This window comes from Balaenoptera borealis, assembly GCF_965194805.1.
Source record: "Balaenoptera borealis genome assembly, chromosome: 12".
NCBI classification, from domain to species: Eukaryota; Metazoa; Chordata; class Mammalia; order Artiodactyla; family Balaenopteridae; genus Balaenoptera; species Balaenoptera borealis.
Window position 1 is genome coordinate 83,720,243 of NC_138869.1, and position 24,408 is coordinate 83,744,650.

The 24,408-nt window shown below is 41.3% G+C and overlaps 1 protein-coding gene across 19 annotated transcripts in view; it reads right to left on the reverse strand.

Moving 5' to 3' along the window:
• Positions 1-24,408, reverse strand: part of PKHD1 (PKHD1 ciliary IPT domain containing fibrocystin/polyductin) — a 476,353-nt gene that overhangs the window by 281,971 nt on the left and 169,974 nt on the right. For all 19 annotated transcript variants that reach the window (XM_082346239.1, XM_082346233.1, XM_082346232.1 and 16 more), the window contains 6 exons: positions 16,424-16,634; positions 14,995-15,152; positions 12,519-12,710; positions 9,495-9,620; positions 6,581-6,637; positions 6,215-6,345 (listed from right to left, as the gene is read on the reverse strand). In XM_082346239.1, coding sequence (XP_082202365.1) covers positions 6,215-6,345; positions 6,581-6,637; positions 9,495-9,620; positions 12,519-12,710; positions 14,995-15,152; positions 16,424-16,634 — 875 coding nt within the window. The remainder of the gene's footprint in view (positions 1-6,214; positions 6,346-6,580; positions 6,638-9,494; positions 9,621-12,518; positions 12,711-14,994; positions 15,153-16,423; positions 16,635-24,408) is intronic.

The following is a 24,408-nucleotide window of genomic DNA, read 5'->3' on the forward strand; positions in this document are numbered from 1 at the left end:
CACTATTCAAGATGCTAACATGACTTCAGGACACCTGGGCCATCTCTAGGACCCCAGTTATCTTGGGGTGGCAGAGTCTGGAGCTGTGGTTGTCAGCCAGGGATGATATTGTTCCCCAGAGAGCATCTGGAAATCTCTGGAGACAGTTTTCATTGTCACACTCAGAGGGAGAGGGGTTTTACTAGTATTAAGTGGATAGAGACCAGGGATGCTGTTATATAGAGGACAGCCTCTCACAAATGTGAGAGGCCCCAAATGTTAATACAAGCATGGTTAAAAAAAAAAAAGTCTAAAGTCTTCACTTGTTCTTGAAATAACTTTCCAGTATCCCATCTCCAAATTTTGATGGAAAGACCAACCTAAATATAAAAACATGGTTAATTACAATAAGAATACTTTGACAGTTTTTACTGGGAGAGTATTTATATCTTTTTAAACAACCAAATCTGCCACTAGACACTCCCCCACAGAACACTTACTGGCATTGAATCAGTTATCTCAATTCTTCCCTCATGCTAGAAAACAAGACATGCACTTATGATCTTCAGTTTTGAAATAATCACTGTCACTGGGCTGGCAAATACAAGCATCCAATGGAAGCACCAAATACAGGTGCCCTCATAGAAACACAAGCAAGTAATATGGCTGTTGATTCTGTTATGATTACACAACTGGAACCTTCCTCGGGGAAGCACATATGAAGCTCCACCTTCCACATAGCCGGCGTTGAGTGGCTGTGTCTCTACCACCCCCATGAGCCACAAGAAAGGCCATGAGTATATAAGAATTGAGGGTTAGGGAATGGGGGCTTCTGAAACACCCACCTTTTCTGCAAGTATACAAACAATAAGAAAGGTGCACTGGGACTTCCCTGGCGGTCCAGTGGTTAGGTCTCTGCACTTCCACTGCAGGGGGTTTGGGTTCAATCCCTGGTCAGGGCACTAAGATCCCACATGCCTCGCAGCACAGCCAAAAAAAAAAAAAAATGTGCACTAGAGGCTAGAAATGATCATCTCGCTTGGACGTACACCTCTATTGCATTACCAACGAGATGCTAATTCATTACCATGACTCCACGAGGAAGGGAAAGATTCAAACATATGCAGAATATATTTCAAGGACTTCATCCTTATTCATCACCTTGGCCATACAGGTGCTCAGAGAACATGTATTTTGAATGAATGAACAGATTTTTTGAATCATCTTCCCTGGTGTCAATAGTATTTTTGGAGCATCTGGGTGGTCATATATAAATGTTTTCCAAGTGCATTTATAGTTGGGCAGGATATTGCAACTTCGGTCTTCTGTTAGCCAATAAGGCTCACTTTTCTTTTAAAAGAAGCACTTGAACAGTCAGATGACATTACTTTCCAGTCCTTTTTACTCTGCATTCCAGTTGGGTATGCTACAAACGACTTGTGAGCAGAAACCACATATGTATGCAGGCAGCTGGCGGCTTGTGGGGAAGGGTTTAAGGCAAGCAGGGAATTTTGTGTGGAAATCAATTCTTTGCGGAAGTCAATGTATTATGGACATTCAAGCAAGAGAAATTCCAGAGAGAAATTAACTGCCCAAGTAAGCCAGTTCCTTGTGGTGTGCATCTGTAGTCACTATAAAAAAAGTGAGTTAACCCTTCAGGCAGCTCTTAAATATACATTAGCTATTGAGTGGAGAGAGCTAGAGAGCTGAAATCGGCCTTTAAACACAGAATTCCTTACAAAATTGATTCACAAACCAGAACAAATTCCCCTCAAATTAAATGGATGTTTTCAAAGGGCTGGTCTTCAGGGGGTTTCTGTTGGCTGTTCTAAACAGGGGTCTGGTCGTGGGAAATGTCCAATGCCCACAGACACATGGGATATTCTGGAGCTCTGGGAGTGAACAGTCTCTCGCTGACGGAGAGCAAAGACCTTCCAGCCTGAGGTCAACATAGGTTATGTCTCCTGGAAAGACGAAGCCTCTGGACAGATAAGAAACACCCATAAAGGAGTCAGAGACTCAGATGCTGGAGTGTGGTGGGGAGACAGCCTGGAAATGAAGTGCTCCGGACACTGCAAGGTGATGCATGCAAAGTCTGGCAAAGCCTATCTAAGGAGTATACAAAGGAATATTCCAAGTTCCTTGGACATTCAGATGGGAATATCATGTTGAGTCCTCACTAACAAGAAGGTACAAAGCTCAGGTTTTGCTTCTCAGAAAAACTACCCTGGACCTGGCTCAGCAGCAGCCTGGGCAGGGAGGCAGGCAGACCACTTGTGGCTATGAAAACTAAAAAGGAATATCGCACTTGAAGTCCCCTTATACCAAGCAGGGTTGAGGGTGAGTGAACTGTAAAGATGGCTTCCTGGGAGCCCAGGTGAGTTCCATGCACTGGGCAGAGCATTTGGTCCTAGGCTCTGGGTCCGAGCATTCCAGGAACAATATACAACCACAAATAACTGCAGAGACTTAATTAAGGATCAGCTCCGTTTCTTCCTGCCTACCTGCCAGGCCAGAGATTTTAAGGTCAACTTCTGTATGTAGGAGAGAGGGTTTAGGCTTTCTGGATTGGTTGCCCAGCCACTAGGACTAGGTCACCTTCAAGTCTAAATAAGGGCTTTCATTTACATAACAGTCTTGTCCCAATGTCGATTTCCTGGTTTTGCCATTGCTCTATGGCGATGGTTATGGTTATGTTACCATTGGGGGGGAAGCTGGGGGAAGGACACAGAGGAACTCTCTGTTCTATTTTTGCAAGTTCTGAGTCTAAAATTATTTCAAAATTAAAAGTTTATAAAAGAAATAGCCTAATGAATCACAGTAATACAGTGGCTTTAAAAAAAATGTTTTGCCAAACTGCAAGGAAACTGAAAAGCAAGGTGGGTAAAGGGGTCACAAAAACTGAGCACATGCAAGGCTTGGCTCCATCCTCTTAAGGGGCAGTCAGCTCTGAACCACTCACAGAGCAGAACATAAACGCCATGCCCCGTGAGACAGTTCCTCACAATATAAGGGATATCTCTCTCTTGAGCATCAGAACAACACTGGAAGAGGACAGGTTTCTCACGCACACACACACACACACACACCACTACCACCGCCACCCTTATATTGTTGTTGGAGCCTCCTTACTATCACTTTGGAATAAAAATATATTTCTAAAATATATTTTTCAAAGTACTCTGTGTATCATCCACATAGGACACACCTAATAAACACTAGCTTACTGTTTGCCCACTGACTGAAATGACCTTCGTTGGCACTAAAAGAAGTTCCTAATTTTTAGGTTCTGACACATACTCCCAGTCACACCTATGTCCTTGGTTGTGGCACACTCCAGACAATAGACTATGAAAGAGACAGCACAGTGGAACCCCAGCGGCGCAGCTGCAAAATTGGAGAGGACTGTGCAAAATTTAACACTGAGAGATGAATTCCACAGAATCTAAATGCTGACACAGATGAAACATCTTACTTGTCAGTCATCAAAATGATTGCGGGATCTTGGAATCTAGTCTTTATTTTCCTTTTTCTTCCCCCTATTCTTTGATTACGGAATTATACCTACAGCCATTCATTCATTATATTTCATTAATTTTTACTGAGCAACTACTACATTTCAGATGCTGTGCTAAGGTCTAAAAGTTAATAAGCTAATGAAAAGAGAACTACAGAATTTTAAGATCATTGAAGATGAAAATGTCAGGAATTTACCTAATGAATATACTTAATGAATTTACATTACCAGCTTAAACTAAAATCTCATTCTCCAAACACATGCATTGTATTATTTTTCAATTTTGTAAAGTGGATATAAGAGGAAGAAAGTAAATGGATGGAAAGGGAAGCCATCTAACAGAGAACAAACAATTTGTTTTGGGCTCAAATTTTTCATTGCTTTCTAGGCACTGCTCTGCAGGTCAGTCTGCAAAGACTCAAGTGACCTACAAGTTTGTAGGCGGCTCTCTGGTTCTCTGCACATATATAGCCAGCTCATTTCTTTTGTTTTGTTTTGCTTGTTTGTTTTGTGTTAGTTTCAGGTATACAGCAAAGTGATTCAGTTATATATACATATATATATGTATGCGTATATATATATACATATGTATATATTCTTTTTCATATTCTTTTCCATTATAGGTTATTGCAAGATACTGAATATAGTTCTCTGTGCTATACAGTAGGTCCTTGTTGTTTATCCACTTTATATATAGTAGCTGGTATCTGTTAATCCCAAACTCCTAATTTACCCCGCTCCCCCCTTTCCCCCTTGGTAACCATAAGCTTGTTTTCTGTTTGTGAGTCTGTTTCTGTTTTGTAAGTAAGCTCTTCTGTATCATTTTTTTTAGATTCCACATATAAGTTATATCATATGGTATTTGTCTCTTTCTTTGACTTACTTCACCTTAGTATGATAATCTCTAGGTCCATCCATGTTGCTGCAAATGGTATTGTTTCATTCTTTTTATGGCTGAGTAATATTCCATTTTACATATATATATACCACATCTTGTTTATCCATTCATCTGTTTATGGACATTTAGGTCACTTCCATGTCTCGGAAGCACTGCAAATAGTGCTGCTATGAACACTGGGGTGTATGTATCTTTTCGAACTAGATATAGGCCCAGGAGTGGGATTGCTGGGTCATATGGTAACTCTATTTTTAGTTTTTTAAGGAGCCTCCGTACTGTTCTCTGTGGTAACTGCTCATCAGCTCATTTCTTACTAGTCAAGTAGTGGCCAGAACACCCACCCAGGAGGCAACGAGCTACCCAGTGAAGCAAAGCCAGGCAGCACCTCTGACACTCAAGGTGGGATTTAGATACATTCCAGCCTCCTGAAGGAAAATGACCTGGGCAACCCTGAGGGTCTACTACTTCAGAGTAGTCAAGATTATGTTACCCAAGAAACTAGGCAAAAACGTAACTCTTTAGTCCCCAAAGCTTGCTGGCATAGTTATGCAGCAAACCATGTGGTCACCAACAAGATAAACGTCACTCTCATTGTTCTGCGTCTACAGGTTGGTTTCCTTCAATCCAGGCACTGCTGCCTCCTGCCCTCACTGGCACATTAGCTGCCCCCATTAGGCACCGAAAATAGGGTGTAAGCACTGTGCTTGGAATAAAGGTAATTAAGAGTCTGGTGGAGGGTTGAGGAGATAACCATGACTTTTATTAGGGGTTATTCAGCTGAAGGTAATTAAAAACAGATGATCAGAGAGGGAGAAGTTCCTTCTCTCCGGTCCTCAGAAACTTGGCATAACTGTCATGACACAGTAGGTACTCGGAGCCGAGTCCTGAAGAGTGAGACCCTTAACGCTTTCATAGATGGTCCATGGGACAAAATTATTGGAAAAGGGGAAACTAAATGGCCTTCCCACTACTCTGATGCAATTCCTCATTCACGGATCTATGGTTAAACTACCAGAAAAATTAATTTCTTAAAGTGTTTAGAGTGAAATTTACCAAGAAGAAGTAATATTAAGTTGTATTAAATAATGAGATAAAAAACCAAGGCCATCAGAGTGTATAGCTGACCCTTGAACAATGCAGGGGTTGGGAGTGCCAACCCTCTAGGCAGTCAAAAATCTGCATATAATTTATAGTCCACCTTCCATATATATGATCCCTCGGTGCCCATAGTTCCACGTCCAAGGATTCAGCTAACTGTGGATAGTGTGGTAGTGTAATATTTACTATTGAAAGAAATCCGAGTGTAGGGGACCCATGCAGTTCAAACCCGTGTTGTTCAAGGGTCAAATGTAATTCATTCAACCTGGAATGTGATGTGATCTCACACACCTCGTGACTCTGCTGACCCTCAGTTTTGAACACTCTTAAAGGGCAACAATATGACCACATTAGTATAGTAACATAGTGAAGATTTAGTAAGTAATTATTATCGGAATTGAGACCAAATTCAGCAACCACAGCAGATGGCTCAGGAAGATATTTTAGTTTGCATTAATCTAAATGACCAGAAAATAATCAATATCTGCTTTGTTTTGCTTTGTATAAATATTGCTTCAAAGGGTGTTCACGGGAATTCTGAGGGAAGTGATAGCATTTATCCTAAAGCACTGTTTAATCCAAAATCAGAAAGTAGTTTCCTGTTACCATTGTGCAGCTAGTAGATGCTGCATACCCCACCATTGATGCTACCACTCTGGATAACTTCCGGAGTGAATTTTATGCCTCTCATTTCTGACCGTCCTGGGAGCTGAAGATCTTACCTCTATAACATTGGTGGGATCGCGGATGTAGATACCAGAGGGTGTCACCATTTCAGTACTGGAAAGTCCCTCGGCGCCAGAAACACTGATGATCACATTGTTTCTTATTATATTCCCCTGTTCTGACCAGTCTAATTTAAGAAAAGGGGATTCACCAACATAATTAAAATGTACTCAACTCAACGTTCTTATTTCTACTAATACACGTTATAGTTCTCATCATGCATATACGTATATGTATATATATAAACATCTAGTGTGTTCAGCAAATTTAAGATATCTAACATACTGCCAGCAGGCTTGTCTATAAAATGTATGACGACTTAAATGGATGGTAACAGTTTTAAAACCAGTTTACATATTTACCATTTTCTCTTCCAGGAATAACCTCCCAAGGGATATACCTTATCTCAGGGGATGCACCTGAGAACAAAAGATCATGTTAGCTCAGCACGTTTCATGCCACCCAGGAAAATGAGAGATGCTGAAATACTATTTCTTTTTTTTGGTGTGGCTTGTTTTGATTTTGTGTTGTGTTTTTATCTATGAACCAGACAAACAGATTCAGATTATGTGAACTTTTTAGTTCTAGAGTATCATGAATCAGAAGCTCATTTTAAATTAAAAAAATAACAACAAAGAGATAGATCTACCGTTTTACTTCTTAAGAAGAGTCTGACTGTCTTCTTAGTTAAATGTCACACACCCCTGTGTCAGGTCCAGCCCCATCCTTAGCTGTTTGAATTGGCCAGCAGCCATCTGCATGCCCTTCTCTTCCCCTGAAAGAGCGGGAATGTCCTGGGGGAACAGGCTAGACAAGACCTGAGACCCTCACAGTCAAACCAGAGGTTTGAAATAGAAGAGAATAAAAGAGCACGGGCCATGCTACACAGAGATCAGCCACTTACATGGTATCCACACAGAGCAACCCCACAGACCCCCTTTCTTCTAGGTCTTTAGGTGTCTGGGCTTCCCATGTCACTTCACGAGTCTGAGTTTGCAAACTCATCTTGCATGGATTGAGTACATTATCTAAAATGCACTGACAGATATTCTAATTCCATCACCTGTAATGCAGTAGATGTCAAGAGCCTCCAATTCACGATATCCAAGCACTCAAGGCCAAATTCCTCCTGCAGGTTTTCTTCCTTGCCTAGTTAATGTCTATTCCATATACTTGTTTCCTCCTAAAATAATATTGTTAGGGTACCTCCCTGAATTTCTGCCCCAGGTTTCAAAAAACTTTTCCCTTACAGCAACAAAAGTAAGAATAAGCAAAGTCAATCCTCCACGTGTTAGTCGGACTGCCCTGTAGCTGTCCTTTTCCAATCAAAAGATTTTCCTTCACCTGATGACTTCTATTGTCCTTAGCTCTTTGCCTTTTCGAGCTTGAGTTAGTTTACATGATCCATAATTTCCCACTAAACAGTTTCCCTCTCAGGGTTAGAACCTTTCTAGCGTTTATCTTAACAGATCATTCCTAAATGAAACATACACATTTTCTCACTGATGATATCACAGAATTTATTTAAATAGAAAACACTATCTAACAAGTACAGTTAGAGTCTTACTTTCTGTGAAAACCTCTGATTTGCTTTTTTATTCCGATATAACCAAAGACCCGTTGTTCATTAATACATTCACTTCTTTCAACAAATATATCTCCAAGTGCACTAGTTAAGGTGCTAAGTGCGAAGGGGAAAATGTTCACATGAAATCTGGCGGTAAAACACATGATCAGAAACATGATATATAATTTTTAAATCAATAAGTAATGATTGTTGGTAAAAGAGCTCAGACAGACGGACTTGCCTTGGGAGTGTGGGGGAGACACTCTTACAGGAGGAGAGTGAGTGGTATGAGCAGAAGGAAAGAGCCGTGCAAAGGCCCTGATGCAGGAGAAAGCGTGGTCTTTAGAAAGAATTAAAATAAAATAGGTCCGTGCAGTTAGAGTACACAGGGAGAGGACAATAGCAGGATAAGTGTACCAAGGTTAATAAAGGCAAAATCATTAAGGGAGTCTTTTAAGCCAGAGTAAGGATTTTGGATTGTATTCTAAGAGAAATAAGAAGTTCTTAAAGGGCTTTAAGGAGAGGAGTGACATGATGCAATCTGAGATTGTTAAGGATAATTCTAGGCATCGCAAGGGGAATGAACTTTAGGAAACAAAAGTGGATACAAGTGACCATTTAGAAGATTCTTGAAACATGGGCTTCTTCAGCAAGCCACAAGAGCAGCAAAGAACAGAATTCAACATTTTTAACTCCTTGTTCAACATCCAGGTTTGACACTCCATGAGACTGCACAAACACCTATTTATGTGACTTTGAATTATTGTTAAAATTACTGACAATAAATTTTTAAATCTCCCATTGTATATTTATTAACCTGAACTGAAATGCCATCTTTAAAAATCAGTTTCCTGGGCTTCCCTGGTGGCGCAGTGGTTGAGAATCCGCCTGCCAATGCAGGGGACACGGGTTCGGGCCCTGGTCTGGGAAGATCCCACATGCCGCGGAGCAACTGGGCCCGTGAGCCACAATTACTGAGCCTGCGCGTCTGGAGCCTGTGCTCCGCAACGGGAGAGGCCGCGATAGTGAGAGGCCCGCGCACCGCGATGAAGAGTGGCCTCCACTTGCCGCAACTGGAGAAAGCCCTCGCACGGAAACGAAGATCCAACACAGCCATAAATAAATTAAATAAATAAATAAATAAATAAAAATTAAAAAAAAAAAAAAAAAAAAAAAAAAAAAAAAATCAGTTTCCTCAGAAACAGACTCAGAGACAGAGAACAGACTTGTGGTTGCCAAGGAAGGGGTGGAGGAAGGAAGGATTGGGAGTTTGGGATTAGCAGATGCAAACTATTATATAGGATGTATAAACAACAAGGGCCTACTGTATAGCACAGGGAACTATATTCCATATCCTGTGGCAAACCATAATGGAAAAGAATATGAAAAAGAATATATATATATATGTATAACTGAGTCACATTGCTGTACAGAAGAAATTAACACAACGTTGTAAACCAACTATACCTCAATAAAATTTAAAAAATAAAAATAAATAAAAAATAAAAATCAGTTTCCTATTGGTAAAGCTTAGTTAGCCAATCAGTAATGACTAAATTTAAAATTAGAATTTTTAACTACGGCCTATTTCTAATGATCAGAGGCTAAAGTTTTTACAAATTGGAAATTTAAATTTGGGGATGATTCCTTTTATAAAATGATGTGTCCTCCACCAGAATGCCAAAATTAAACAAGCTTGTTTCACTTACCCACCAGCAGCGTGTGGCCTAAAATATCGTAGAACACGTTACTGTCCACCTTCAGGCCCAAGGTCCTGGCCATGCTGAGGCCTCTGCTGAAAGATCGCCACACGGTACAGCCCTGCATGTAGGAACCTGAACAGCAAAGAGGAAGGTAAAAATTAGATGGGAATCTCGAAGGTTCCTCACATTTTGTTAATCATCTCCAAAGCAAGCTAGAATATAACTAAGAACATTCTCCCACACAATATATAAAACTCAAGAAATAAGGAGTTGGCAGCATAAATCAAATCAAGAAAATGGGCAGCACAGACCAAGGTACCTCAAAGATACCAAAGATAAGCAGGGTGGAATCCAAGGACCACGTGTTAGTAAAGAAAACCACCTGAGAAAGAGACAGTATGGCCAAAACACAGAGGAATGTGTGGCCGTCAAGATTTCCAACTGGCCGTCATCTTTGGTATCTACTCTGATCACAATATGGTGGACAGCAGCTCAAAAGATGTTAAGGACGATGTGAAGAGCGCTGCTTATGGACCAACCCTGATCTCTGAAAACTGCCTCTGGCATGAGGAGAGGTAGTCATTATTTCCTGAGCTACAAAGTAATTTTTTTAATTGAAGTATAGTTGATTTACAATGTTTCAGGTATATAGCAAAGTTATTGAATATAAGCACCGTTGAATATGGTGGTTTGTGAAACTGAAGGGGAAATACCCTCTACCATACTAAGAGACATTGACATTTTAGGAAATCCATTACACTGGTTCCATGGCATATTTTATGATCCCCAAATCAATGTATGTGGACTGACTCAATCAATAAATAAATATTTACTGAGTATCAACTATATATTTCAGGAATTGTGCCTTGTGCCAGAGACATAAAGATGAATAAAACTAAGTAAATTCTGAACTTGTGTATCTTGAGTCTGATGGAAGAAACTCACATTAAAATAATAAAAATGCATTATTTGGATAGTAAAATTACAAATTCTCAAAAAGGAGTTTTGTATTATTTCCAGGTAGTGAGAGAGATTATATCAATACCAAATGTTTGAAGTATTGGAAAAATGACTTTGGATTATGTAATAATTTGACTTTTAAATTGGGACTCTCAAGAAAATTCTCAACTATGATGTCCCCTAGACACAGAGCCTGTAGATTACCCTCGACCTCAGCTCCCCCAGTACCAGATGCCCTCACATCAGTCACCAATGAGTTAACCCATCCATACCCACTCACGTAGGAAACACTGCCTGCTCAGACTTTCCCTGACTCCAGACCTCCACCATAACGTCACTCCATCAGAATATGCCTGCCCATCTGAACAACCAGGAAGTACTAATGTGTTTACAGAGCTATCTATTGTGGGTGGAGGTCAGGGCTCAGTAAAAGCAGCTTGCATGCAAAGATTCCAACACTCCTCAACTCCAGTAACTGGGGACAGTTGGCCATACAGGTCATGGGAGTCTGTAGGGCATGAACCAATAAAGGATTCTTTGGCAAGCATGCCAGAAGTTTCTAACCTCTGCGTTAATGGGTTTCCCCCTCCCAGGAAACACATTTGCATTTTAACAGAGACCTACAGGAGATAATGTATTAATTCAGTGGATTTCAAACTTCTGTTAAGCACCGACCCCTTTTTCAAATAAAACTTAATGTATATAAATAAATAAAAGTGCAGGTACTCTGAAGCAGAGGTTGAGGAGGCAGATTAAGTGAGTTTTTGATGGGGGTGTTGATTATGTTCATTGATAACTCATATGTGACTACTCCCCTCACTTCTACCGGAACTGGCCCACATCAAATATTCCTCAGCATCATAAGCACCATGAGACCGAAGAAACAGAGAGAAGGACACAAAGATACTGAGGGTCCTAATGTACTAGGGAAAGAGCCATGTGAGGAACCATCCTCCTATAGGGGTGTAAAAAGAAATAAATAAGGTGGAAGAGATCTGGAAAATTAGGATAAATAGACATTATTGGCATGCAGATGATTTGAAATAAGAAAAAAAAAATGCTGCAGCTGGCTAGCCAGGATCTTGCTTTCAATGACCTCAAGGATTACTTTGTCATTACCTGTTGAAATCCTAGCACCTCTCAAGGCCCACCTGAACCTCCAATATGCCCTGATGTGCTTTGCCAGGCATCAACCCCCAGAGCACCACCCTATCAAGGAAGGCAAAGCTGGCATATGTGGGTGTTGAGGTGCTGAGGTCTGGGGAGCATAACTGTGAGACGGAGCTGCTGTCCTCATCACTCAGCATCTGTACCCAAGTCTCCCATCTCTGTATATCAGATTCTGGCATTGGCATTTTGCCCTGGATGCTCCCACATCCCTCCAACTTTGATCTCAGAGCCTTTATCAGTACATCTGGTCACATTCTTCTTTTCTGATTCTGATCTTTTTTACCTACTTGTTCCCACCTGCCTTGGATGTCTCCTACTTCCTTCCTATCTCTTCAGGTCTGGTCAAGATCTGCACACTCTGCCCACTCTATATCCCCCGGAAGAGTGCCTGGTTCTCAGCCATTCTCTCCCATTTTCCCAGCAGGAGATTCCTCTGCGTTAGGACATCTTCACGAAGTGCTTTCCGCTAGCCTTGATTGATGATTTACACTATTCAATGTCAATCTGCCTGCAGTCACAAAGCCAGTAAATCGTAGTGGCAGGATTCAAAACACAGATTTGTGTGGTTCCCTCCACATCTGTTGTACCTATAGTGACATTTCTCAAAGGGTACTCCTTGGATTACTTGTTCCAGAATCAGAAGGTTTGTTAAAAATTCAGATCTCTAGGCCCACTTTATATCAGAATTTGTCTCAGCAGGGTCTCTAAGTGAGAATTTTAATAAGCTCCCCAAGTGACTTTTTAGGCATGTTAAAGTTTGAGAACCACAGATCTAGGGTATAGTTATCCATCTCTGATCCCCCCATGTCCCCACATACCACCTACCAGGACCCCTTGCATGGAGAGCCTAGAATATGGAAGAGGAAAGAAAAATGAGATGTTATGCCTGGGCCTCCTTACCTCTCAGAGATCCCACCAGAGTCAGCGAGCTCGCATGCTTACAGAAGGCTTGCCCCAAGTCCCGGAACTGCACTCCCTTCAACTGGACCCAGCTGGGCTCCTTCGGAAACGACTGAATGATGACTCTGGCCCCCAGATCCCTGGATCCCAGCATCTTCTCACTCTTGAAATACAAACAGTTCTGCAAATCACCTGAAACACAGAACGAAGTCAAGGGGAGCAGAAGTATGTACAATAGGCTTCGGGACAAATCTCCCAGTACGAAAGGCACTGTTGGCACAAAGGGCAAACCATGATTGTTTATTTCCTTTAATAATCTTACTTCCCCTTTACTTTGATTCTCCTCTTTGGATTATTAATTAAAACATCCAATAACTAGGACATGATGTTGCCTTCACTCTATTATTTCCAGAAGCCCCCAAATCAATCACCTTAATTACTGCCACAAAGAGGATGACTAGAACCCACAAACCCAACCTAAATAGATGCTTATTTCAATCCAAAAGATGCCCCGGAGGGAGTGTGCAATCAAATGACCCTCTCGTGGTGGATAATTGTAGGGAAGAGATGTGAGCGCTGAATGTAACCACGGCTCTTTTTAGTCTTGAGATGTCCAGTGGGGCTTTCCCGATACTTTGCCGCTTTATGGTTTGGAGGCACAGCAATCATGCCACTGAAGAAATGGCAGAGGGCTCCAGAGGAGTGACTGAGCAGCCCCCCACACCAGGGCCTCCTTCCCAGCACAGCCGCTAGTGAGAACAGCAGACAGCATGAACATAGTACCACACGCAACTACCAAAGCGTTGTGACCTCAGGGTCCAGACGCTTTGTGTTGACACATGGCATTTGGTGGTGTGGACTGACCTCAGGATGGAGAAGAAATCATCTCCTGAATTAACTCATTATTATCCAGGTTAATAAACCAAAGAAGAAATGTCACTAATACAAAATGATGGACCATTCAACAGTCATTTGCCAGCACCCAAAGGATGAATGTATGAGGTGAATAAAGAGGTGTTTTATATTTGTACACTTTGTCACAATTTTGATTATATATGACATTGCTCCATAATATTTTCCAGTGTCCAGGTCTCTTGTTATTGTATTTGGCTACCTTGTTCCCATACTTGAGCCCCACACAAAGAAGAGGTGAGTGACATATTATTTTTTTAATAAGGGTCTATGAATTTTGTTTTATTTTTAGAATTGTTTAGTAATGTTTAAGAGTTGTGGTGTAACTAGGGTTTTTTTTCCATTAGGAGACAACAGATTTATACTGGTGTAAACCTAGAAGCATGGTCTCTCTTGCAGCATGATCAAATGCCATGATTTGTACAATATGATCTGAGAATACCTGTATGAGAATTACCAAGAGAGTTTGAATAGACTGCAGGTCCCAATTCAGCAGAATTGTTAAAGTTGGCAGCCACTGGATTCTAACCCACTGGATGCAAACATTTTTTTCAGAATGACACATTTATGAGCTAGATGACTAGAGGGGTGGGGAGTGGGATCAAGGTCCCTCTTACCCAACCACATCCCAACATTACACCCACAGGCATCTATACATAGGCATGACTCAAACCTTTAACTCCAGCCTTGACATTTCTTCCAGGCTCCAGACACTACCAGACATCTCTACTCACATGCTGGCCTGGCATCTCAGCCCTGACATGTACAAAATTAAACTCATGATCTCCACCCTCCCACCCCCAAAACCTGTTCCTCTTCCCATCTCAATAAATAGCCTCCTCATCCATCCAGAGCTCATGCCTGGGAGTCATCCTTGACACCCACACAATCCTGGACCAAAGTTGACAAATGATGTCTTCACAACATGTGAAAGCCTCATAATCCACAGCCTGGGAAACCAAAACATAACCTACTAAACTAACCATCCCTGAAATAGATGTTTAATAGGTACATCAGTGTGATTCAGTGCCTGTTATTCTTCTAGAAGATAAATTGACTTTTTCAACCACTTACTTAAAGTATGTGGTAATTTCACTCAGAAAACAAACTCTAAAAGTGGGGGTGGTAAAAAAAAAAAAAAAAAAGTGGGGGTGGTGGAGGGAGGGAAGAGTCTTACAGGTCTAACCCATAAGAATGTGCTGCCTGTATCCCTGACTCTGGCATTAATCAGTTTTCCTGAGAATTTTAGAAGAGGCCTGGAATCAGTGTCAAGACTTCATTATAACCTCTAACCTGGAAATTTAATTCAACTCTCCAGATTTCATTATTTAACATGAATATTTTTCCCCAGAAAAATAATTACTTTCTCAAGCAGATACTTTTGTCTATCTCTTTCACAAGGGGGTTGAAGGCAGGAGGGGAAATGATGACTTATCAAGAGCACTGTGAAAACTACAGAATATTAGGAACATGCACTTGAAAGAAGTCAACCATACCACTTATCATTGGACAGTAAGAACATTCTTTTTCACCCACTGGACTTCCCAACAAAATGTTTCTCTACCTTCTGAAGCACTGGCCCTCTGGCATGAAGCAAGGAGCTGCACCCTCTCATCAGTGAGATTTCCCTGTATGGTAACACTCCTGCTGAGGAGAACCACCATGACCTTTAAAACATGGAGCTCTCCAGCCACCCAATTCTCTGTGGAGTTGTGAGAATATCTGAAACAAAGAAAAAGAAAATGACACATCTGAAGATATCACCCAAAATCTTTGTTGTTGCATTATTTTTTTTTAACATCATTATTGGAGTATAACTGCTTTACAATGGTGTGTTAGTTCCTGCTGTATAACAAAGTGAATCAGCTATATGTATACATATATCCCCATGTCCCCTCCCTCTTGCGTCTGCCTCCCACCCTCCCTATCCCACCCCTCTAGGTGGTCACAAAGCACCGAGCTGATCTCCCTGTGCTATGGAGCTGCTTCCCACTAGCTATCTATTTTACATTTGGTAGTGTATATATGTCAATGCTACTCCCTCACTTCGTCCCAGCTTCCCCTTCCCCTTCACTGTGTCCTCAAGTCCATTCTCTACGTCTGCATCTTTGTTCCTGTCCTGCCCCTAGGTTCATCAGAACCTTTTTTTTTTTTTCATATATACGTATTAGCATACAGTATTTGTTTTTCTCTTTCTGACTTACTTCGTTCTGCATGACAGACTCTAGGTCCATCCACCTCACTACAAATAACTCAATTTCATTTCTTTTTATGGCTGAGTAACATTCCATTGTATATATGTGCCACATCTTCTTTATCCATTCATCTGTTGATGGACACTTAGGTTGCTTCCACGTCCTGGCTATTGTAAATAGAGCTGCAATGAACATTGTAGTACAGGACTCTTTTTGAATTATGGTTTTCTCTGGGTATACGCCCAGTAGTCGGATTGCTGGGTCATATGGTAGTTCTATTTTTAGTTTTTTAAGGAACCTCCATACTGTTCTCCATAGTGGCTGTATCAATTTACATTCCCACCAACAGTGCAAGAGGGTTCCCTTTGCTCCACACCCTCTCCAGCATTTATTGTTTGTAGATTTTTTGATGATGGCCATTCTGACCGGTATCACTCCAAATCTTATTAGGAATAGTAAGCCACTAAATTAGCCTAATTCTCCATCTGGGGCTCTGTTTCTTTAGAAACTCAGATAAAGAAGAGTGAACTATCATCACAAGTATGTGAAAATTAGGAACTATGCTGACTATTGCACTGACCATCTACTGCAAGACGAAAGTTCTAGAGTCTTACCAGAGAAACTTATTTAAGAAGTCTTAATCTTCCAAATGTTTCATGCTTCGTAATCTTCTTGTCAAAATGTCTACTATTATTTAATGTAAAACTACGTTATTGAAAGACAAACAAATGTCAGCCACCAACACAGTGAAGACCTCATCTTCTTCCATCTAAAAGGAGCCAAGGTGACATGCAGTACCTCAAGGGCGACCTCAGATGGAGGTCTGTATTCTGCGCAGTCTCCACAATGACAATCTCTTCCAAGGGCTTGGTGCCTTCTGCACCCATCCCACCGATGACAATGACTTCATCCCCCGCGTGCCAGTCCACAGCATCTTCCAGAGCCAACACTGTGTCACGGGCATAGGCAGCTGCTCGAAGATGGGTGACCACTACTTCTGGGAGTGAACCTAAAGCAAATCCGAGGGAAACTTGCCTTTAGACATTTTTAAAACTTAATATGAACGTAATGCTATTCAGCCAAAAAAATCCTGTGAAAGAAGAATCTGCGAAAGCAAGCTTCAGGCTCAATAGGCACCAATGCCTTCACTTTTTTGGATATTGGGTTTTTTTTGTCTGTCACCCAGGGACAATAAAAGTAATCCAGGATAGAGAATGATATGGGGTGAAAAACACAGGAATTGGAGTCAGACTAACTTTACAGTTGAATCACAGTCTTGCCATAGTCTAACTATGTTTCTTTGGGTGATATACTTAAAGGTGGGTCTCAGTTTCCTCAGTTACAAAGCAGAAGCAGCAAAGCCTTCCCTCCTGGGGGTTTAGGACGATTCAATGAGAAAATATCTGTGAAACAACTAGCGTGGACCTTGCCACATAACAGACCTTCAATATATTTTAGTCTTCTCTCTTCCCTCCTTGCATCACACTGTTTTGAGGATGAAATTGGTCACCTCTTTCTTCTTCCAAGTAGACTCTCCAAGATAGAAGTTCACCATGTATTTCTAAACTGAAGACTTCAACTCACTGTACAAATAGTAACAGTAGAGTTAAAAGTCAAAATTACCCTCAGAATCGTTGTCCTAAGTCTTAGGGTATCAAGTGACCCCCTTATACTCTAAGACAAGGTGTATCCAGGAGAGGATGGCTCAGCAAAGCTGAACAAGGGGGGACTTGTGACTCTAGACACCTTGGTTTGTTTTAGGCTTCAGGGCAGCCGTCTGATCCTCCCCAAACCAGTATGCTGCTCCTTAACCAGCCTCGTAGTTTACTCTGGCCTTTTCCAGCAAGGGTCAAGGCAAAGATTTTTTTCCAGCCATTACCTGAAGCAATACCTCAGAAAACACAAGGCTTGCTCCCAGCTCCTCCTTTCCTCAGCCCATTTCCTTCCTCCTTCGCAACAGATCATAATTTACCTCTAGCCCACAGCAACTTCCTGTCTTCCCTTGTTGCACTAAAGTAATAATACTTGAATCTCTAACTACAGAGGTGGGCAACAATAAATCATTTTCAGATTATTTTAAACTTCCCTCTTTATTTATTTGTCTATGTTGGGTGGTGGGGGCATTGTGCCAGTAATGTTGTTCTAGGCTTAGGAAGGTCTCTGGGTTAATGATGTCATTTCCGAAGTTTACTTGGGCAATAATTTTATCTTAAAAAAAATTCCCAGGGTTCAAAATTTCTAATTATAGAGCAGGTGAAAATTAAGACATAAATCATCCCAAAAAGAAAATAATTTTAATTTTATTCCTGGTTTGTATGTTTTAACCTTTGGGAACAATAAATGAAATAAAGTCTATTTTGATGTATATGCATATGTATGTGAATTTCTATGATCTGTTCTTGAATGTCTGCACAGAAAAATCTCTAATATGCATAGAAAATGTTTGTCAATGACAGAATTCTATTAAACACTGTGATCAATGGTTCATAATACTCAACAAACACCTGCTGTGCACCTATCAACAAGCAGCTACATGTGGCAGAACCAAGAACAGGCACAACAAAGATATTTTTTAGCTAATCATTCTTATAAATAATAGTCAAGTCAGAATGAATGGAAAAAAATCACAGAGAATCTTTGAAGTGAATTTTTAACTATTAACATAAACTTAAGACCTTTCAAATGTTGACAGAGCCTCTGGAAAGCAGTAAAATTATCTCATAATTTATTCGCTCTCATTGCAAAAACAACACACCTCTACATGTCTGACTAAAACATCAACCTGAGTGTTTCATGAGTGCCAGCCTCATATTTGCAGCTACATAGCAGATATGGATATTTGGATGAGTTACCATCATCTCAAACTGGAGAATGTCAAAATAAATTTAATAATCACCTGAGCTAGACCCTCTGCAAACAGCTTTTATTCTTCTGACCATTACACATTGTTCTTTTTTAATTACATCCCTTCTTTGTTCATTAACCTGCCGTATCTGCCTACAGTACTCAGTAACAAAGGCACAAATTCCCTTCTTGACTTTCAAGAGTCTCCTTAATCAAACTCCACTGTATGGTCTCTGACTCCTGAATAAACTCTCCATTCCAGGAAGCCTCTTTACTGTACTTCTTCTCATTTAACAGGATCATTCCTACCTCTACCCCTTTGCCTGTTCTATCCCTTCCACCGGGTGCCCAGTTTTCTTCCCCTCATCTGCTCTCCTAAAAACAGCTCAAGCCTCACCTCTTCTGTTGGATGTCAGGGAGCACTTCAGCCCATGCTGATGTTCACTGCCTCCTATAGACGCCACAGTGATAAGGGGGTTCTTACTGAGTAAAAGGTCAGTGTACGTCTGGGACGAGGCAAGCCACATGTCTGGCTGGATTGTGGGCCATTTGACTGAGTTGCTTTGCATGGGAGAAGTTTCCACAAAGGAACAGATAGGAAAGGATGAGAGAGATGGTACGGGGTCTGTCTCAGACATGGGCTCGCTCTCATGGACCCATGACTGAACCTGAGGAAAGAACCTGAAGGAACTCTCCAGATGGATTCTGTACCTGATGCTCCTCTGCCTGGGATTCCTTCATGAACTCACTCTGCCTCATTCTTCAGAATGATGTTCAACTTGGTCCTTCAGAGAAACCTCTGAGACCTCCAAACTAGGTCAAACCCTGATTTATAATCTGTCATATCACTGTGTCCCTCTCCTTTCTAGCACTTAACACATGTGGTTTGGCCTCTATTACTGTCATTCTCCATCTCCCCTATTAAACATGGCAGCAGAAGTTACACCTATATTTGCCCACCATCATAGTACCAATGCATATCACAGTGTCCTTTATATAATAAGTGTTCAATAAATATGTACTGAAGGAGGAAAATCATGATGGAAACATGGAGAAGCAAGCACCCCAAAGTTTTGGCACCCAGATGGTCAGGTGGGAACCCAAGTGGCAAGAGTGGTTGCCTTTGGTTCCATCATGGAGCACAACCCTCCCACACCTGAGGGTTGGACCACCTGGGCAGCAACGAAAGTCTGCACCCTTGGCACCCTGTGTTCAGTATTATCATGGCAGGTACCCGAAGCAAGGGCAGCAGGGCAGCCCCCAGCTGCCTTCCTGAAGGGAGCACAATGACCAAGAAAACCAAAATAAGAGGAAAGTAGACTAACTGATGAAATTGCCATGAGAACACCTATAACAAGCAGGCAGGGATGTTGGTAAGGGCTGGAGGATCTGTGAGAGTTGGGGGAGGTGAGCAGGAATACTTTGATTATCACTATTGAAATATCCACAGGCTGAGAGTGTTCAGGGAGGCCTGGGGAGACTTGAGTGATGCAACCTATAGTCAGCACCATATATTTCATACTAAGTTATTCTGTAATTATTACAGTACATATGTCTCTTGCCCCACCTTGAATGCAGGGCCACTGCCTCATGTCTCCTTTACAAATGTCACAATTTCTAACACAGCAGTCAACTGGGTTCATGATTAGCATTCAACTCATAGGGATTTAAATTATTCTGACTATTGCCATATGGACAATCACTTACAAACCTTCATCAGATATATACCTAAACAAGCATATGATATCCAGCATGTAAAAAGCTGAAAAACAAAACAAACATTATTGAGAATTTAGAATAAATCCAACCTATGCTAAGTAGTGTTACTCTGAAGTAAGAACTGTTGGTTTTCTGGGTTTTGCTTTGTTTTGTTTTCCTTTTAACAGACTGTGTAGATTAGGAAGCTAAAATAACGCTTCCAGGACAAAATCACACAGTAGGAGATGTCAGCGCCAAGTTCTGAAACTGGCTCTTCTGAATCCAGAACCAAAGAACTGGACACCTAATGGAATTCTAGCCTCTGGAAGTAACTGTATATTAACTGTACCCAATTAGCTTTGATACTCAAAACATTATATCCTTTACTTTATAAATACTATTTAAAAGCCATACAAGGTAGATCAACCGACTTCTCTGATGAAAACAGCATCGTACACATTTCAAATGTGAGTCATTTCACTTCACAGAACTCTTCAGAAACCCAGCTCGGGTGTCTCCCTTCCTTTCTGTACCACAAATAAAAAATAAATAAAAAAGAAAAACCATATAAAAATACAGTTTAAAAAGCTCAGTAATTTATGCATATGCTTATAAGAAACAAGATTATGCTCTTGACTCATAATTTAATACAATGTTTAACCTCTTTGGGCTTTCAACTTTGACCTGTTAACCAACAAACTACTCATTTGCTCCCACTAACGACTTCTACTCATAATTGTATTTCCTACAAATTGTTATTCAAGCATTTCAGTGCCATTCATCCATAATTACACAGGCCCAGAGAATCATCTTGCCAAATGGTCATGGAGAGAAAGAAAATCATCTTTGTGGGTTAACACACTTTAAAATCACTAATTATCCTCTGTTTGTTTTGTAGGACTTCAATCGTTCAATTTATTCCAAGTGAATAACTGCCAAGACCTTTCCAAATCAGTAAAGGGCACGGGGAGGGGGAAAGGCGGGGGGAAGAGGGAGAGAGTGAGAGGAAGGAAGGCAGAGAGGGGAGGGAGGGAAAGAGGGAGGAAAGAATCATTTCATCAAAATCATGTTCACATCAGAACAGAAATATAAAGAAATTCACAAAAGAACTAGAAGTATTTTTCTCAAATATGTGTAAATTATTTCCCCTTATTTCTGCATGCAGCTTCACCATTATCCATAACAAAACAATGAATGCTATCTTTTCTTTTGTGTAGATGAACATCCGTCAAGCACTGGCAAGACAGACATAAAGGGAACGGAGTCACTGCCCTCTGGGGTCCATGAATAGTACAGGAAATAGACAAAAATATCACAAACGCACTCTGTTAAGTGTTAAGACAGAGGGACACCCAGGGTCCGCCAGTGAAGAGACATGGAACACCTCACACAGAAGCAGGGGTTGTTTCTGGGAATGCTTCCCAGAAGACGTGACAACTGAGCTGGGTCTTGAAGGATAAGCCACGGTGGAGCAGAGGACAAAATGGGCAGAGCCCTCCAGGCAAAGGCAACACTGTGTACAATGGTGTTGGCCAACATGACACATTCAAATAACTGCCATAGAGGTGGCACGGCCAGAATGCAGGTGTATGGCAGGGATGGGGACCTGAGGAGGGGCAGTGGGAATGCACCTGGAAAGGTGAGCAGGACCTGCCCTGGAAGGACCTCGCAGGCCCTCCCAAAGAGCTTAGAGTTTACTCCAAAAGTGGTTTGGAAACCACCAAAGAAATATTTCACATGACAACTAAGGAATCATACTGTTGTGAGACCAGCAATATTTTAAGTTCATAAGCTCACATATCAAACTGAGGGGAGAGAATTCTTAGAGAGAAACTGTATATACTGCACACTGGGGAGAACGAGAAAAGTCTGAGTCATGTCCTGAGCTGGGTAGGAGCCAGCCAGCGGGGAAGGAGGGAGCTTGATGTGCTCCAGGGACTGAATGGAGATGGGGGTTTCTGGAGCAGATGAATACGAAGCCATGGTGTGGCTGGGACAAATAATGCCGGACCCTCTTGGCCTGCTTTAAAGGAACTGAACCTTATTCAAAATAGTTACTTGATCAAATTTATGGCTTTAGCGTCACACTGGACGTGGCATCAAGAGTAGATTGCAAGAAAGTGCATAAAAGTAAGAGGTGTATGTAGAAGCCTTCTGCAGTTTGTAGAAGGCTAATGTAGTAGATCAGACAAGAAGTTTTGGAGGTCTGAATAAGAGTAAGGCAGCGGATCTGGAGAGGAGTATAAAAATTTGAGGTACCTTTTGGGGAATCAAGAGGACTGGGTGATTGGCTCTAAAGGTAAGGGGAAAGAGGTTAATAATGCCTCACAGATCCAGAGCTGATGCAAGTCGGTAGACAACAGGGACATCTTGGGAAAAAGATAACAAATCCATTCAATAAATATTTATTGAGCACCTACTGTGTGCTATGTGCCATGTGCTGTTCTAGGTACTGGGAATACAGTAGTGAGAAAAACAGTCAAAAATCCCTGCCCTCGTGTAGTTTATATTCTAGTAGTATTCAGTTTTAGACATATTCGGTTTTAGATGACCATTTTAGACAGGTTACATGTTAGATACTAAAGAGAATATCCAAGTAAAAAGTTGAGCCTGGAGCTCAGAAGAGAGGTCTGAGGCTCAATATATAAAGAAATATGTGCATAAAGGTTAACGCTGGGAATAAGTGGGGTTTCTTGAGAGAAAGTACATATTATAAATGAAGAATATTCAAGACCAAGCCCACGGGAACATCGTCATTCAAAGATTGGGCAGATGAAGAGGAATGTAAGAGAATCAGAAGAAGGAAGAAAACCAAAAAATTGAAGGTATGCATTTACCCATAATTAAAGAAAATAATGCAGTGGAAGGAAAGTTTTAGTTCCCTATACACCTGCTTGAGGACTCATTCCTCCCCCATCTCCTTGCTCTTTTTTGTAATTTTTAAGCTCTGGGCATCTGCCCAGCATTTCTTGTACTTGAGCCTTGTTTCCCACTGTTCATTTCATCCATCTGCCAGTAGAAGGTAGAGTAGCAGGATATGAGCTTTGAGAGGAAAGGGGTGGAGAGAAAACCCTGGCTTTCTACTGTTTCTCAGTTCCCCTCGCCCTGCCAGCAGCTGGCCCAGATTCTCTGATCATATACTACCCCTAACAACAGCAGAAGGTTATAAGTAACCAGAGGAATTAGGAAAGGGCTGACTACTGCTGATTACTCCACCTCGCATCTAAGCTGGCTCTCTCTGCTCCCAGAACCCACACTGTGCCAGGCCATCGTGTCACCTCTGGGCCACAGAAGCCACTCTCAGGGCAGAGGGAATTAGCACCCTCTGTCACTAGTACTCAACAAGAAAAGACTGATATAGTAGAGTCCAAATGGGATGAGAGCCCAGAGAGATGTGTCTCTGACATCCCATGTTGAAAATGGACCTGCTTCCCCACACAATTATTCGTATACACAGAGGTCAGCTGCTATATTCCCCTTAGCATTAGACAGAAAAGTAAAACACACTTTTGAGGGCTCACATAGGCCCTTAACCATAGGATTATCAGCATTTCTTTTTTTTAATTGAAGTATAGTTGATTTACAATATTGTTTTAGTTTCAGGTGTGCAGCACAGTGATTCAGTTATACATATATATCTATTCTTTTTCAGATTCTTTACCTTTATAGGTTATTACAAAATATTGAGTATAGTTCCCTATGCTATACAGTAGGTCCTTGTTGTTTATCTATTTTATATATAGTAGTGTGTATATGTTAATCCCAACCATCTTTAAACAAATGTATTCCAAGTTGCAAACAACCAACTTAGACGGGAATTCTTTGCACTCAAACCATTTGTGAATCGGAGGTGATCCAATTTACTATACTTTAGAAGAGAAGACTGTGACATTAGCATTAATACAAGACTATCTGGCAAACCAAAGAGATGGAATGGAGGCATTTTGCCTGCACCATTTCCCTCTGCCCTTGAGAATCACTCGCTGTGATTTCTCCCTTGGATGAAGACAAACCCTGGCGGGGGAATCCTGTATGAGATTGGCTCTGTGTGTGCACTGCGAACCTCCTGCATCCTTACTGGTCAATCTCCAGCGGTACTGATGGAGCCGTTCTCTAAATGTGCAGATCAGCTGGCTCCATACACAGCTGCTCAGCAAACATTTCTGCCCTGCAATGAAACACCTGGGTACCGCATCTGTCCCCAGTGCTAAGAAGTCTGCCATTCTTTTGGCACAAAGGTT